Source organism: Narcine bancroftii, chromosome 1, assembly GCF_036971445.1.
Source record: "Narcine bancroftii isolate sNarBan1 chromosome 1, sNarBan1.hap1, whole genome shotgun sequence".
Classification (NCBI taxonomy): Eukaryota; Metazoa; Chordata; class Chondrichthyes; order Torpediniformes; family Narcinidae; genus Narcine; species Narcine bancroftii.
In genome coordinates, this window is record NC_091469.1 from 126,768,874 (window position 1) to 126,784,346 (window position 15,473).

At 45.3% G+C, this 15,473-nt stretch overlaps 1 protein-coding gene across 2 annotated transcripts in view; it reads right to left on the bottom strand.

Annotated features, from left to right (window-relative positions):
* The window catches only part of LOC138763862 (G2/mitotic-specific cyclin-B1-like), a 51,801-nt gene that overhangs the window by 15,621 nt on the left and 20,707 nt on the right, over nucleotides 1-15,473 (bottom strand). For both annotated transcript variants that reach the window (XM_069938753.1, XM_069938757.1), the window contains exons 2-3: nucleotides 7,355-7,480; nucleotides 1,834-1,959 (exon numbers count right to left, since the gene is read on the bottom strand). In XM_069938753.1, the coding sequence (XP_069794854.1) occupies nucleotides 1,834-1,959; nucleotides 7,355-7,408 (180 nt within the window). In that variant the 5' untranslated portion in view covers nucleotides 7,409-7,480. The remainder of the gene's footprint in view (nucleotides 1-1,833; nucleotides 1,960-7,354; nucleotides 7,481-15,473) is intronic.

Genomic DNA, 15,473 nt, shown 5'->3' on the forward strand with positions numbered 1-15,473 from the left:
AAAAATGAACAGGCAGATTATTTTCTAAATGGAGAGAACACTGCAAACTACCAGATGCAAAGGGACCTGTGAGTCCTCATGTAGGACAGCCCAAAGGTAAACTTACATGTTAAGTAGTTGATAAAGAAGGTATTCATTTTAAGAGAAAGACAGAGCAGGGATGTGATGCTCAGGCTTTATAAAGGCACTGGTGAGATCTCACGGAGTATTGTGAGCAGTTCTGGGCTCCTCGTACAAGATGTGCTGATGTTGGAGAGAATTCAGGGGGATGTTCTCAAGGATGATTCCAGGAAAGGGTTATCAAATGAGGAGCATTTGACAGCTCTTTTCCCAAATTGGAATTTAGAATGATGAAAGGCAGGGAGAGAGTAGATGTCAAAAGGTGGTTTCCCAATGGTGGGAGATTCTACTCTAGAACTTCAGGGTTGAAGGGCATTCACTAAGAACAGATGCAGAGAAATTTCTTTAGCCAAAAGGTAGTAAATCTGTGGAATTTCTGCCACAAGCAGTTGTGCAGGCCAGGTCACTGGGAATATTCAAGACAGAGATTGATAAGTTCTTAATTAGCCAAGGCATCAACAGTTATAAAGGCCATACAAGGATGAAGATTAGGGAGAAGGCCATATAGTGGGGATGAGTTGGGAAAATGTGTGGAACAAAGGGTCTGCCTAGCATAGACTGATGTAGATTGATCAATTTTAATGTCCACATCTACCTTACTGCTTTATGAATGAGAGGGTTGTAAATACTTCAGAGAAGTGAGGGGCCTCATGACACATGTTGCCTGGCAACCCCATCTTAAACAAGTAAATTTCCAGTAGCCTCAAGTTCCTCAGGTCATGCCCAGGAAGATGACATGTAAAGAGTTAGTTGAAAGCCAATACCTAGAGCAATGTTCCTCTTTGATGTAAAAGCAGGATGGCCATGTGTTGTGTGCATTATGAAAAGTAAAAAAATGTGACTAATGCACCAGGTTCCAAATATTGATGCCTGGCATCAATATTGATGATCTTACATCATCAAGAGTTCACAGTAACTGTGATATCCCTTGGGTGCCAACTAAGAGTTGGAAAACAGTGATAAAAGCTAAAGGTTTCAGATGCTGGTGCCCAAGTCAGTAAAAGGGGACAGGAACAGGAAGGAGCTCAACCACAAGCTGAGATCAAGCTAATGAAGAACAACAAATAAATCATAAAAAACTGTATACAAGTAGAAGAATCTGACCAGTTGGCAGACTCACTTACTGCAGGACCTGCTGCTCAATGGCAGTGCACCCAGGGTTAACCAAATTTTCAAAACTAATAAAGTGGTACTCTTAAGTTGTAATCTTGAAATTAGTTCCAAGGTTGAAAGGCACAAAATGTTAACAAATGGATCTGCTCTTGATTAAATGGCAGGCAGACTCAAAGGGCTGCTCCAATCTTGTGGTCTTATCACATTCTAGTTTTCCCAATTCCATCCTTATTAACTACATACTACTTTGAAGAATGACAAACCTAACCCCCAAACATACAAGTGGACAGTGCCCTTGGCCACATTTAATTTAAAAAGCACAAGGGTAAACATTCTCTTCCTACCCAACCAACCCTTTGGGACTTTGTAGGTCAAAAATTTTCAATTCCAGTTGCAAAATAACAAGACTAGACCCACCACATCAGGACTGGCTTCCATTGAAATGGGAAGTGCCAACCATACCAACAAGCAGCTTCCATTGCTAGGTCTTCCAAAAGACCTACTCATCTACAATGAATTTAAAACAAATCATCCCCCTCCCTCTCTCCCCCAACCAAAAACACCAGAGTTTTAGAAATTGCATTCATAAAGTGGGTTCACCTTTTTCAGGGCCAACTTAATGCCACATGGCTTATTTTTAATATCCACCAAAGCAAGTCTATGTTCCAAGGAAGTCACAGTTTCAAAATTCTTCAATTGGACATCTGTTGTGGTAGCATATACAGCCTGGACAGAAAACAGTGGAGCTCAAGATAGATTATAAATCATACCAGTTGCAAGTTTCAACACTTTGCATCTAAACACAATTCCTAAAGACCATTAGTGAATCCACCAAAAACCAAGGGAAACTGTTTGCATTAAAGATGGGAGGGATGCAAAGCCTAAAAGGTTCAACGTTGCAGGATTTATTTTAATTGACTAAGTGGCCAAAAAAAAAAGGGGGACCGACAACCCATTAACAGGGTGAGGTGGCGTCCGTGACAGCGTTTGAAAATAGGGCCAGGTTGATGAGGAGGCGCTGGCTGCACCAAACGGCGGGGCCGGGGAGGTGGGGGGTCTCCAACGGGAGCGGCAGCAGGCTTCGCCGCAATGAACACAAGCGCTGGACTTGGCACGCGACCGACCGACCGACCGACCCGCCCGCCCGCCTGAGGGTTTTCGGGCGGCGTGACTGAAGTCGACCTCACCCTTCTTCCTATTCGCGAAGCCATCCTTCCAGCACCTCTGGCCGCTCGTGGCCGCTCCGGTCCTTTTAAAGTCCCGCTTGGCCGGCCCGGCTCTCTGATTGGCTGCCGACTGCCGCCCTGAGCCGGAGCTCCAGACGCTACGGCCCCGCCAGGTAACTGCGGGGAGGGAGTTGGTACTCCTCCTGGGAGCAGCCTCGCCCAGAGGACTCTGAAGTGAGCGTTTCCACTCTTTTTCCATTGACTCAGTAATAAAGACCGTAAGATATAGGAGCAGAAATCGGGCAGTGGGACTGCGTTGGAAAATGGCCAGCCACTCTGCCCTTGGATCATGACCTAATCCATTTTCCAACGCAGTCCCACTGCCCGGCCTTTCCCCCATAACCTTTGATGCCCTGGCTAAACAATTAGATCCATCCCCTGCCCCCCCCTCCCCCATTCTCCTAAATTCCAACTAATACAGGCCAAGAGCTGTCAAACACTCCTTATATAACCATTTTACCACTTACAGCACAGAACAGGCCAGTTCGGCCCTACTAGTCCATGCTGTAACAAATCCCCACCCTCCTAGTCCCACTGACCACCTCCCAGTCCATACCCCTCTAGTCCTCTCCTCTCCATGTAACGATCCAGTCTATCCTTAAATGTAACCAATGATCCTGCCTCGACCACGTCTGCCGGAAGCTCATTCCACATCCCTACCACCCTTTGCATAAAGAAATTTCCCCTCATGTTCCCCTTATAATTTCCCCCTTCAATCTTAAACCATGCCCTCTAGTTTGAATCTCCCCCACTCTTAATTGAAAAAGCCTATCCACATTTACTCTATCTGTCCCTTTTAAAATCTTAAACACCTCTATCAAGTGCCCCCTCAATCTTCTACGCTCCAGAGAAAAAAGCCCTAGTCTGCACAACCTTTCCCTGTAACTCAAACCTTGAAATCCTGTCAACATTCTCGTGAACCTTCTCTGCACTCTCTCTATTTTGTTTATACCTTTCCTATAATTTGGTGACCAAAACTGTACAGAGTACTCCAAATTTGGCCTCACCAATGCCTTGTACAATTTCATCATAACCTCCCTACTCTTTAATTCAGTACTCCGATTTATGAAGGCCAACATTCCAAATGCCTTCTTCACTACACCATCTACCTGAGTATCCTTGTATCATAACCCTGTAACGTTCACGCTACATGGGCGTGGAGAAGAACGGCACGCACACCAAAGCCTTGAAGTCGAGACTGGCTTTATCGCGCTGGCTGCCACATTTATGTGGGTACTAGGCGCTGACGTCAGGGCACCGTGTCATCGGAGCGCCGGCCTGGGATTGGCTGGTGTTACCACCACAGTTCATTGTCTACCCACCGTGCGGGAGGTCACCTGGGACGACGGCCGGTGTCGGGTCCGGGCAGTCGCTGTGTTCGCCGGCCATTTTGTGGGCTGGTCTGTGTCTCACTATGCACGCTGCTACACGTCACCCACCAGAACTGGTGATCAGGCCATTGTCCATTGACTTGGGCAGTCTGCCCCTATATCGCGGGGGAGGAGTGGAGACCAGCTGCTTACAGTCCAGATATGCTGGCTTCAAGGCCTTACTGCCGACACTGAGGGTGAAAGTGGAGCTGTTGTTCCTGAAGACCCTGTAGAGCCCCCTCATGGGGTCATTGTAGGGGCAGCCAGTATGCTCCCCTTTGCCCAACACATATTGACAAGTCTTTAAGTCCCTGGGAATATTATGTTTGGGTTGGCTGAGTGGTGGGGTTGTTGCGGGACCAGGGTTCCCAATTTTCAAGGCAAGTTCTCAAGGGTGGCTGCAGAGTCTTCCGGGCATTTGTCGGGGGCCAGTAACTCCCCCAGAATGATTAAAAGAGCACCATAGACTATCTCCGCCGCCGAGGCATTGAAGTCTTCCTTCGGCACACTGCGAATCCCCAGCAGGACCCAAGGCAGTTTGTCCACCCATTTAGGACCCTTGAGCCAGGCATCAAGGCTGCCTTGAGGCACCTGTGAAACTGCTCTACCAACCCATTGACCTAAGGGTGGTATGCCATGATGTGGTAGAGCTGTGTCCTCAGGAAGTTAGCCAGCACTGCCCAAAGCCCAGAAGTAAATTTTGCCCCCGTCTGAGTGCTCTGGGGCCCTGAATCTGGGCACCCCTGTGTCGATGAGTGGCCTGGCGTAGGTTTCTGTGGTGGTATCAGCCAGTGGGACTGCCTCAGGCTACCTCGTGGAGCAGTCATCCGTGATAAGTAGGTATTTTGCTCCACGGGAAATCTGGTAGCGACCCAACTCTATTGACGTGTACATGACTGAACCTGCACCGAGCTAGTTCAGAAGTCTGTGTGGGCCCTTTTGTATGAATCTGCACTTTTGAGGACTTGCAGTGCATACAGGTCTTGGCCCACTGTCTGACCTGCTTCCGGAGGCTGTGCCAGACAAACATGCTAGCCACCATCTTAACTGTAGCTTGCATTGCCAGATGTGCCAGGTTGTGTATGACGTCGAAAACCTGGTGTCTCTACATGGTGGGATGATGGGGTGAAAGCTGCCGGTGGAGACATTACACAGTGGTGTCAGGTTACCTGGATCGACAGGGACATCTTCCACTCTGAGACTGGAGATGGCTGTCTTATATGCGGGGATCTCAGGGTCCTGCTGGTGGTCTTTGGCAAGGGTCACGCAGTGAACAACTGGGACAGGGCATGGACCAACTTGATCGCAGGATGTGATAGAGTGTTAGTTACCACATTGCTTTTCCCCGCAGTGTGCTGTATGTCTGTGATAAGTTCGATCATGCAGGACAAATGTCTCTGCTGCCGGGCTGACCATGGGACTGATATCTTATGGAAGGCAAAGGTCAATGGCTTGTGATAAGTGAAGACCTTAAACTGCCGACCTTCCAAAAAGTAACGAAAGTGTTTGACCTTCAGGTATAGCGCCAATAGCTCTCAGTCAAAGGCACTGTATTTGAGCTCTGGGGAACAGAGGTGTCTGCTGAAAAAGGCCAGGGGTTGCCTTCAATCTGCTGTTCCAGAACGACTCCTAACGCTGTGCTGGAGGCATCGACTGTCAGAGCGGTAGGTGCCTCTGGGCTGGGGTGCACCAGGAGGGTGGCGTTGGCCAGTGTGTCTTTGGCGTTCTGGAAGACTCATTGTCACGGGTAATGTCTTTTGGCCACCATTACCACGAAGAGGGGGCGCATGATGCGGGCCACTGCCAGTATGTATCTGTGGTAAAAGTTTGTCGTACCAGCGAATTATTGTAGTCCCTTTACTGTTCGTGGCTTGGCCAGTACCGGACCGCATTGACCTTTTTGGGGAGGTGTGTTACCCTGTGTTTATTTATTCTATGCCCCAGGAAATCAATAGTGTCCAGACCGAATTGACACTTCATGGGGTTCATTGTTAAGCCAAACTCGCTCAACCGGGTGCACAGTTGTCTCAGGTGGGTGGTGTGGGCTTTGTGGCTGTGGCTAGCAATGAAGATATCATCCAAATAGATGAATGCAAATGGGAGGTCCTGGCCCACTCCATCCAACAGCTAGAAAGTTTGTACCGCATTTTTCAGCCCAAAGAGAATGTGTAGGAATTTGAACTTGCCAAAGAAGGTTATAATTGTGGTCTTGGGGATATCCTAGGGGTGAACTGGGATTTGGTGGTACCCCTGGATGAAGTCCACCTTGGAAAACACCCATGTCCTGTACAGATTGGTTACAAGGTCTTGGATGTGGGGTACGGGATATCTTTCAGACATGGTGGCCTCGATGAGGCAGCAGTAGTCACCACATAGCCTCCACCTCCCTGCTGTTTTTGGCACCATGTGAAGGGGGGGAGGCCCAGGGACTGTCGGAGTGCCGCACTTTCCCTACTCCATTTTCTTGAACTCCTCCTTTGCATGCTAATCTTTACAGGAGGGAGCCGGTGTGTGTGCCCTGGCATAGAGTGGGGGGCCCTCAGTCAAAATGTGATGCCTTACCTTGTGCTTTGGCTTGGCTGCGGAGAACTGTGCCTCCACTATTGAGGGGAACTCTGCCAGGATGCGGGCAAACACGTTATCTGAAAGAGCTATAGAGTCCAGGTTGGGGGTGGGGGGTGGGGGGGAGGGAGTTGTTTGGCTTCTCCCAGAGGTAGAGTTTGAAAAGTTTTGGAGTGCATCAAGCACTGTCCCTTGAGGTCTATGAGCAGGCAGTGGGCACGAAAGAAGTCAACTCCCAGGAGTGGGAGAGGGTGAAAGTCCACTTAAACTGGCTGTTGCCGAACCGAAGTGGGTTGGTGCAAGTACCAAAAGTTCGGAGCTGTTGTTGCCTTCAGTGTTTGCCGTTGCGGGTGTCGAGGCCAGGGGGGTGGGGGGGGGGGGTGGGAATCAGGGTGCTTATCTCAGTGCTGGTGTCAACCAGGAAATGCCTGCCAACAAGGAGTCCCAAACATAGAGGAGGCTATGATGTGGGCCAACTGCCACCCAGGCACCTCTGTCACCTTTCAATCTTTCCATATTCTCTCACAGCTTTCTTAATTTCTCCCATTTCCTTTGATAAATCTTTTAAAACTTTCTTTATTCTGCTTTCAGGAGCCTCCAACACAGTTTCCATCATTCCTTTAATATCCCTCATAAAAGGCACCAGTGCCTCTCTTTCCTTCTATCCTATTCTCCCTTTCCTCTGTCAGTGGTGTCAAGCCATCCTTCTCCGCATTGCTTCCCGTGCTGCTACTGCCTGATTCCCCCGCCGGTGGGTCAAAGTCATCTGCTTTGCTGCCACGTCCCCGCCGTAGTCTACGAGAATTGTCCTGGTCAATGGGTATAGTCACTTCAAGGCGCCTTTTCCTTGATCCTGTAGCTTTTTTAGCATGGGATCATTATTGCCATCTCCCTTCAACCCTCCGTCACTCCCGATGCCAGCGGCGCCTTCAGCCCTTCTCTCCCTCTTCATGCAGGGCTTACCTGAGGCAGACGTCGCCTTCTCTCTGGCGGCCTCCGTGCTCTTTTCCAGCCCATTCAGCATGCGTGGTCCAGTCGGTGTCTTCGAGCTTTTTGGCAGGCGTTCTAGGCGGGCCATCCATCTGCGGGCTGGATGCAAAGCAATGAGTGGAGTATAGTATTAACTTTTTAAAAATCTTTTTACAATTATCCATATATTATTATTGTTTAAATAATTACTTGATTCTCTTTTTCCTGTTTGACTGTTATATCTAGTTCAAATGTAATAGTTTTCCTAGATTATACTTTCTTTGTATATTTCCTATTATTTTTGATTTATGTTTTGTATTTGTGTATTATTGAAAAATTCATTAAAAATACTGAAAAAGAAAAAAAACGATGAATTTCGTGACTTGTTCATGACAATAAATTTTGATTCTGATTCTGATTCCTCTTGAAATGAATGCCAACATTACACTTGGCTTCTTCACTACTATCTCAGCCTGCAAGTTTACCTTCAGTCTATCCTACACAAGGACTCCCAATTCACTTTGCACCTGGGTATTTTCAGTTTTCTTCCCACTTAAAAAAGTGTTGCTTGTTTATTTTTTTCTACCAAAGTTCATGACCACCAGCCTCTTACATATATTGTGAGTACATACACACATCTCTACTCGCCCAGAAATATTCAGCACTTGGACTTTCATCTTACAATTTTCATTGGGCATATGGCACATCTGAGGAAAAGTGAATACCATGGCCAATGCCCTGTCTAAACGCAACAGTGACGACTTACATACAATTACTGCCATCGATTTCAACATCATGGGTCGTGCACAGCACACAGATCCTGATCTTATCCAGTATCGCTGGATCTATTCTGGTCTCCATTTCCAAGATGTGACCCTGGATGAATCAGGCGAAAAGTTAGTCGGCTATTTTTCTACAGGAAATATCCTAGGCCTTTTGTGCCAGTGGCTATGAGGTGGGGAATTTTTGAGTCTCTTCACAATCTATTGCATCCTGGTAGATGAACATCAATCAAATTATCACTGTCATCTCTGTGTAGATGGTCATGAGGGCTTTCATGGATCGTTGGATTCCATCTTTTGGTCTTCTGCTCACTGTTACAAAGGATTGAGGGTCTCAGTTCAAGTTGATGTTGTTCCAAGCTCTCACTGATCTTTTAGCCAATACCCGTAATTGCACAATGGCTAACCATTTACAGTCTACTGGCCTCATTGAGCATTTTCATCAACAATTGAAGACAACATTAACAGCAGGAGTGAATGTTTGCCCATGGTTCTCCTTGGAGTGTGTACTGCTGTTAAGGCAGATCTGGGAGGTTCAATGGCAGAGCTAGTATATGGCACTACTTTAACCGTGAGAGTTTGTGAATCTGAATCCAAGCACAACGCTCTATGATCTGACTAGTTATGTTAATCGTCTTTGGGAAAACATGAGATTACTCCAACTTACTCCTACGCAGCAGGCATCACCTGCAGTGTATGTGCCGAATGATTTACATCACTGTACGCAAGTGTTTGCCCAACATGATGCTGTCCGCAAACCACTTCAGCCCGTTTACAGTGGTCCTTCTCAGATTTTACGACACCACCCAAAGTCTTTTGTGATCGACAGGAATGGAAAAGCTGACATTGACAGGTTGAAGCTGGCGTGTATTAACGGACAATGTTCTGTGTTGGAGCCAGAGTTAGAGAGCCAGTCGCACCCTTGCCAGTCAGACCGTGCATTGCCCGTCTTGCACTATCGACCAAGGTTGGGCTGAACTGTCAGCCCTCCGGACCGTTACTTAGTGGGACAGTTCCGATTAGTCACGTCCATGCTTGGCTCGGAAGCTGGGGGTGGGGCTGTTGCGGTCACATACTTACCTTCAGCCATCACTGATAACGTAAGCGATGCCATGCACGGGGGTAATAGTAAACATGCGTGGGTGTGTTAAGCGTCAGTATATGGGTGATGAATCTTAGATGCAGGAGGAGAGTGAAAGTGTCAGGATCCCCTGTCTGTCAGTGAGCCAATGAGAAGGCCAGAAGAGATCGGCAGGATGGGGTTTTTGGAGTTGAAGAGTGCAATGTTGGGTCACGTGAATAATAAAAAGAAAGTTGACTTCATGGTGTACTGAAAGAAATGAGTTTAATTTATTTGTTTGTAAGATGTGGTAAATCAGTGCTGTTACAGGCCTACTCCTGCTCCTATTTCTTCTGTTCTTATGTTCCCTTCTGATGCTCAGAGCTAACCATGATGCAGTATACAAAGGGGTATAGCTGAGAGGAACCCTGCACTGTCTGCTTGGTCCCCTTCACTCTCCTCACTATTACCCAGCTACCTTCTTCCTGCCTCCTGGGTGTAATTTTATTCCTATAACTCCTGTCTATCACCCCCTCAGCCCACTACATGATCCAGAGTTCATCCAACTCCAGCTCCAATTCCCTAATGCAGTCTGCAAGGAGCTGCATTGTTGGGTATAAGCCCGCCCTCTGCTGGACAACATGACGCCCACATCATGATGTCACCCTTCCATAAACATAATCCTGTGTGTCAGTAGCCAGGTTACTCCAATAAAAGTAGAAGATGAGATAGCATCGCGTCTCTAATTCTTAATTATGTGAGTGCTGTGGTGGTACACCACTGGCCTACTGCAGGAGACAACTTCTGTACCTGCAGAAGAGCATGGGGACAAGACAACACCTGGCCAGCTGTCAATCAGCTGACCTGAATGGACCAAGCCACCCCCCCCATCCCAGTCAGGTGTCAATCACCCTCCGGGATATAAGCCTGAGCCGGCCCTTCGAAGTCACTCTCAGAGTTTACAGCAGCTCTCCTCACAGCTGGCTCTGTGGAGTTTTATGTCGAATAAAGCCTGTTGTACAGTCATTTGGTTTTGTGTGTTTGCTTCTGACCGACAACGCACCACAAGTGCATACACAACAGTGGCGAGGAGGAACGAAATTAATCCTACACATACTCCATGCACCAACCATGAGAAAGAAAACAACAGAAGAAAGGTAGAAAACAACTACCTAACAACCCCAACAAATTTCCGCCACAAGATCAAGGAGAAAGTGCGCCAAGATGGCAGAGGGAAATTTTGAGGAATTCAACGAAGTGGTAGAGAGTTGGGATAACTATGTAGAACAGCTTAACCATTACTGCGTAGCCCACAATATTGTGGAAGGTCCAATAAACCGCAAACGTGCCCTCTTCCTCAGTATAATGGGCAGCAAAACATTCAACCTCCTTAAGACCTTGCTGTCTCTGTAGGATCCAGGAACGAAGACCTTCAATGAATTATGCACAGCTTTAAGGAACCATATAAGCCCAAAACCACCAGTTATGGCAGAAAGGCAATGATTCCATGAAAGGAGACAAGGACCAGGAGAAACAATAAGTAAATACCCGGCATTGTTGCGCAAACTGGCGGAGCACTGTCATTTCGAGCAGTTTCTAAATCAAGCACTGTGTTTCAGATTACTGATGGGGCTACCAAGCAAGGAAAAAATTATTAGGAAAGGATCAGGATGTTATGTTACAGATTGCATACAGAACTGCCTGCAACTCTGAAATTGCAGATAAAAACTTGGATGTGGGTCAACCAGACCAACCGGTCGGGAGGTCTTCCTACCAGCAATACTTCCGCTGTGGGAAATACAACCACCGACCAGAAAACTTTTTTTTCAACCATTGCAAAACAGAAGGACATATCAAAGCTAAATGTTCACTTCTAAAGCGCAGGTGGCCTGCAAATAAACAGACAGTTAAAGTCAAAACAATTGCAGAAAGAAAGAGGCAACCTAGCAACGATGAAGATAAGCGCCCAACGGCTGACCTTCAAGCTCCTGAAATTTCACCTCCTTAATTATTAAACATTTGAAGAATAAACAGAGGAAACACAGCAATCTTTATACAGCTAAAAATAAATGGACAGCCCCTGAAGATGGAGTGCAGGGGCAGAGTTGTCCCTAATGCCGTTATATTTAAAGGAACACTTGCTACCATGTCTCACCGTAAAAACAACTGAAATAACTCTAAGATCTGTTACAGGAGACAGAATCAAAGTGTTTGGAAAAAGTAGGGTCCAGGTAAAATTCAAACAACAGCAACCAAAAACACTCTCTCTCTACATTATAGATACCCAGGGATCAGCTCTCTGAAAGAAACTGGCTACAACACATTCCCCTAGACTGGCTGGAAATCAGTTCAATACTAAATGTAAATCACATGGACACCTCCCATCCGGAACTCGACCAAATCCTCAACAACCACATAGTGGTTTTCCAACAAGAATTGGGGGAAATCAAAGGTGTTCAAGCCAAACTTCAATTAAAAGATAATGCAGAACCAAAATTCTTCAAAGCCAGAACAGTCCCATTTGCTATGAAAAGAAAAATTGAGGCTGAGTTAAACAGACTAATATGAAGGCATGTTAAAAGCAATACAATACAGCAATTGGGCAGCACTCATCGTACCCGTACAAAAAGAAAACGGTGAAATTTGCATTTGCGGAGATTACAAAATCACCATTAATCCATCTCTCAAAATACCCAAACACCCAATGCCCAAGGCAGAAGAATTGTTCCAAGCATTAAACAGAGGGCAAAAATTCACAAAACTAGATTTGTCACAAGCATATCAACAGATAGAATTGGACAAAACAATCAATACCTACCTGGGACTATTCACCTGTACACACGGGCCTTACGGAGTTTCAACAACACCTGTGATTTTTCAAGCAACAAGGGACAAATTACTACTTGGACTCTCTGTTGGGTGTTTCCTAGATGATATCATCATCTCGGGCCGAACGGGTGATTGTTGAACTTGAACATGAGAGCACGTTGATTTGTCAGCAGTGTCGAAATTACAGTGAACACTTACAAAACCTTGAAAAGGTTTTAACCAGACTACAACAGGCTGACATACGTTTACAAAAGGACAAATGTGTCTTCATGCGCCCCTCAGTAACATACCTTGGGTTTACAATCGAAAACAAAGGGACGCGAATGAATCCAGCAGGAACAGAAGCCGTTCGCAAGGCTCCGTACCCAACCAACAAATCGGAATTACAGTCCTTCCTAGAACTTGTTAATCGCTACCAAAAACATATCCCTAATATGTCTACACTATGCAGCCGCTGAACAAATTACTCAAGAAAGATCAAACATAGTACAAACATGGTCCCTTGGGGGACAGTGTGTTCTGAATTTTGGATTTTTCCGGATTTTGGAAAGCCAGATTTAAGCCCACCCGAATTGTGCTGCCATATCCATCCCCACCCCCTTCCAGTCCGGTCTCCCCTCCTCACCCGCCCAATTCGCGCTGGATTTTGGAGCTTTCCATATTTTAGATGTCCGGATAAAGGATTGTGTACCTGTATTGGAACACAGAAACTAAAAACAGTCAGTCAACTAAAAGAAATACTAACGTCAAAAAATAAGGTGCTGATCCACTTAGTAAAGAAGTTACACTAGCCATGGATGCTTCACCAATGGAACCAGGAGTGGTCCTATACCAAATCACAGAAAAAGGTGAGCAACCAGTAGCATATGCTTCATTAACCACAAGCAAACACAATTACGCCCAACTAGAAAAAGAATTGGCAATAATTTTTGGTTTAAAAAAATTCCATCAATATCTTTACAGAAAAAACTTCACCCTGATCACAGACAACAAACATCCTAGTTTAATCCTGGGCCCAAACAAAGGTATACCAGTATTAGCTGCAGCCAGAATTCAAGAATGGGCCATGCTACTAGCAGCATATAACTATGATATAAAACATAAACCAGGAACACTCAACAGCCAGGCAGTTGCCTTATCACGCATGCCGGTACCAGAGACAGAACAACGAGAAGAAATTATTAAATGGACAGTGGAGGGAGCAGCCATTAACCAAAAACAACGTCAACAACTACCCATTACAGCCCAGATGATCGGAAAGGAAACCCAAAAAAAGAGGCAACATTAAGCAAGACCCTATACTTCACCCTTAATAGGTGAAGTCATCCCAGAAGATCTATAACCTTACCACACACGCCACCATGAACTATCAGTCGAAGAAGGATGTTTACTATGGGGTACCCTTACAATTATTCCAGCCAAATGCCAAACTACCATGTTATCAGAACTACACCACAACCATCGGGGAATGGTTCAAATGAAAGCACTGGCCCTGATGCAGAAACAGGGTGCCCACAAAAACAGACATCCAGTGAAGTTGAAAAATCATCAACCTGGAGAAAGACATTCTCTGGTCTCCTTGTTGGTCTCCCAGCACAACAAGATGTCTGTAAGGAAATGCTTCTATCAGGCACATTCTAGATTGCAGGAGTGCATGGTGAAAGATGCACCAAACCTATTGTAAAGGCTCTGTGGGGAAGGTACACAGTCCAGAATCCTTTCAATGCAGGATACTGAGGGCCTGAGACTGGTGGGGAAACTCCTAAAATGAAGGAAGATGTATCGTTCCCAGGATTACATGAGTGACAAGGGTGCTAACACTACTACATTTAGAATATAGACGGAAAGCACTAAAAATGTAAGGCATTGTTATTTGTATATTTTATGATGAATAGAATTTATTATTGAAATAAAGCGAAACATGTTAGCTTTACCATATCCCATAAGATCTATGTCCTTGAGTGGGATTAATTTATTTTATTCCCTTTAGTGTACTTGTTATTTGTATTTGTTCAAGCATAGATACTTTAATTGAAGTGACCAAGGTGAATAAATGAGTTTATAAGAAATAGGCGAAGAGTAGGGATTTAAGTAAATCATGGCTAAAGATTAACTCTTCCACCTGATCCGCCATCTAATTATGCATTTATTAAGTACATTTTTATCCACTGTCATCCACTCCGAGCATTTCAAAGAATAACAAACTTAATGTGAAAAAGTTACTCTTGCATCAGTTTTAAATGCCCAATCCTTATCCGAGCACCCAATTCTAATCACTCCAACTATGGAAATAGTCTCCCAGCATCTACTTTAAGCACTTTAAAAATGTTATGTTGTGATCGGTGTGCTGAGCAGCGAACAAAAGAAAAAAAAACAGATCTTATCAGCACCACTCCCATGATCCTTTCGGCCCTCCCACTGGGACCTTTGTGATATTAGCCCAGTGTGAGCCTGCACCTCCGTGACCAGGTTAGCTTGTGGATCAGTGCAGCTCGCTACAATATGCTTCTGTGATATCATCCAGTAATCACCAAAGAATATTAGAATATTGCCCTCAACTTTATTCCAGGAGTTAATCTGGAAAATAAAAATAGAAAATCCTGGTAACACTCAGGTCAGGCTGCATCTATGGAGAGAGAAACATTGAATTAGTTTATCACAACTGGGAAGAGTTAGAAATAGAACATATGAAATAGCAGAGAATGGGGGAAGGACAGAGAAAACACAGAAGTTCTATATAGGTTCTGCAGGACAAGGGTCAGCTGAGGCAATGGGCCCACCAGGACAGACATTCACATTTATTTAGGGAGAAGGTAGAAGCAGGATGTGTGTGATAGGACAGGAGGCTGTGGAGGAAATATCTCCAAAAGGAATGAGGTCAATGATAGTCTGGGAGATCATGGCCTGATGTTCAGTGGTGGAGTTATCTCCCAGAAGGAGATATAAGAAAGTGCTAGTGAGTTGGAGTTTGGTTTTGCCAAACAACAGCACTCGTCAATAGGTTTGATATCAAGTAGGATAGTTATTGCTGAATTATAGTAGTTTAGAATGAGCAAATGAACAAGAAAAATGTAGACAGTCAATATCATACCAGCTCTACTATGAATATACCTAAAGAGGGCAGAAGGAAGATCCCAGTTGGATCAGGGGTTGAAGTTGGTAGCATGTGTCCACAATCTGGAGTAATATGGTAACTCCTGCTTGAAGTACTGCAAAATTATACATAGCTGAAGAAGACCTTATTATCAATTGATTCAGAATTCATTAATTGAAAAGCAAAAGTTACAGATACTGGAAGTAAAATAGGAAATGTTGGAAACACTCAGCAGCTCCAGAAGTTTCTGTGAAAAGTGAAACAGAGTTAATGTTTTGGATCTGAAAAAGAGATACAGCCCGATCTGCTAAGTGTTTCTGTTGCCATTTTTATTTTAGATTTACAGCA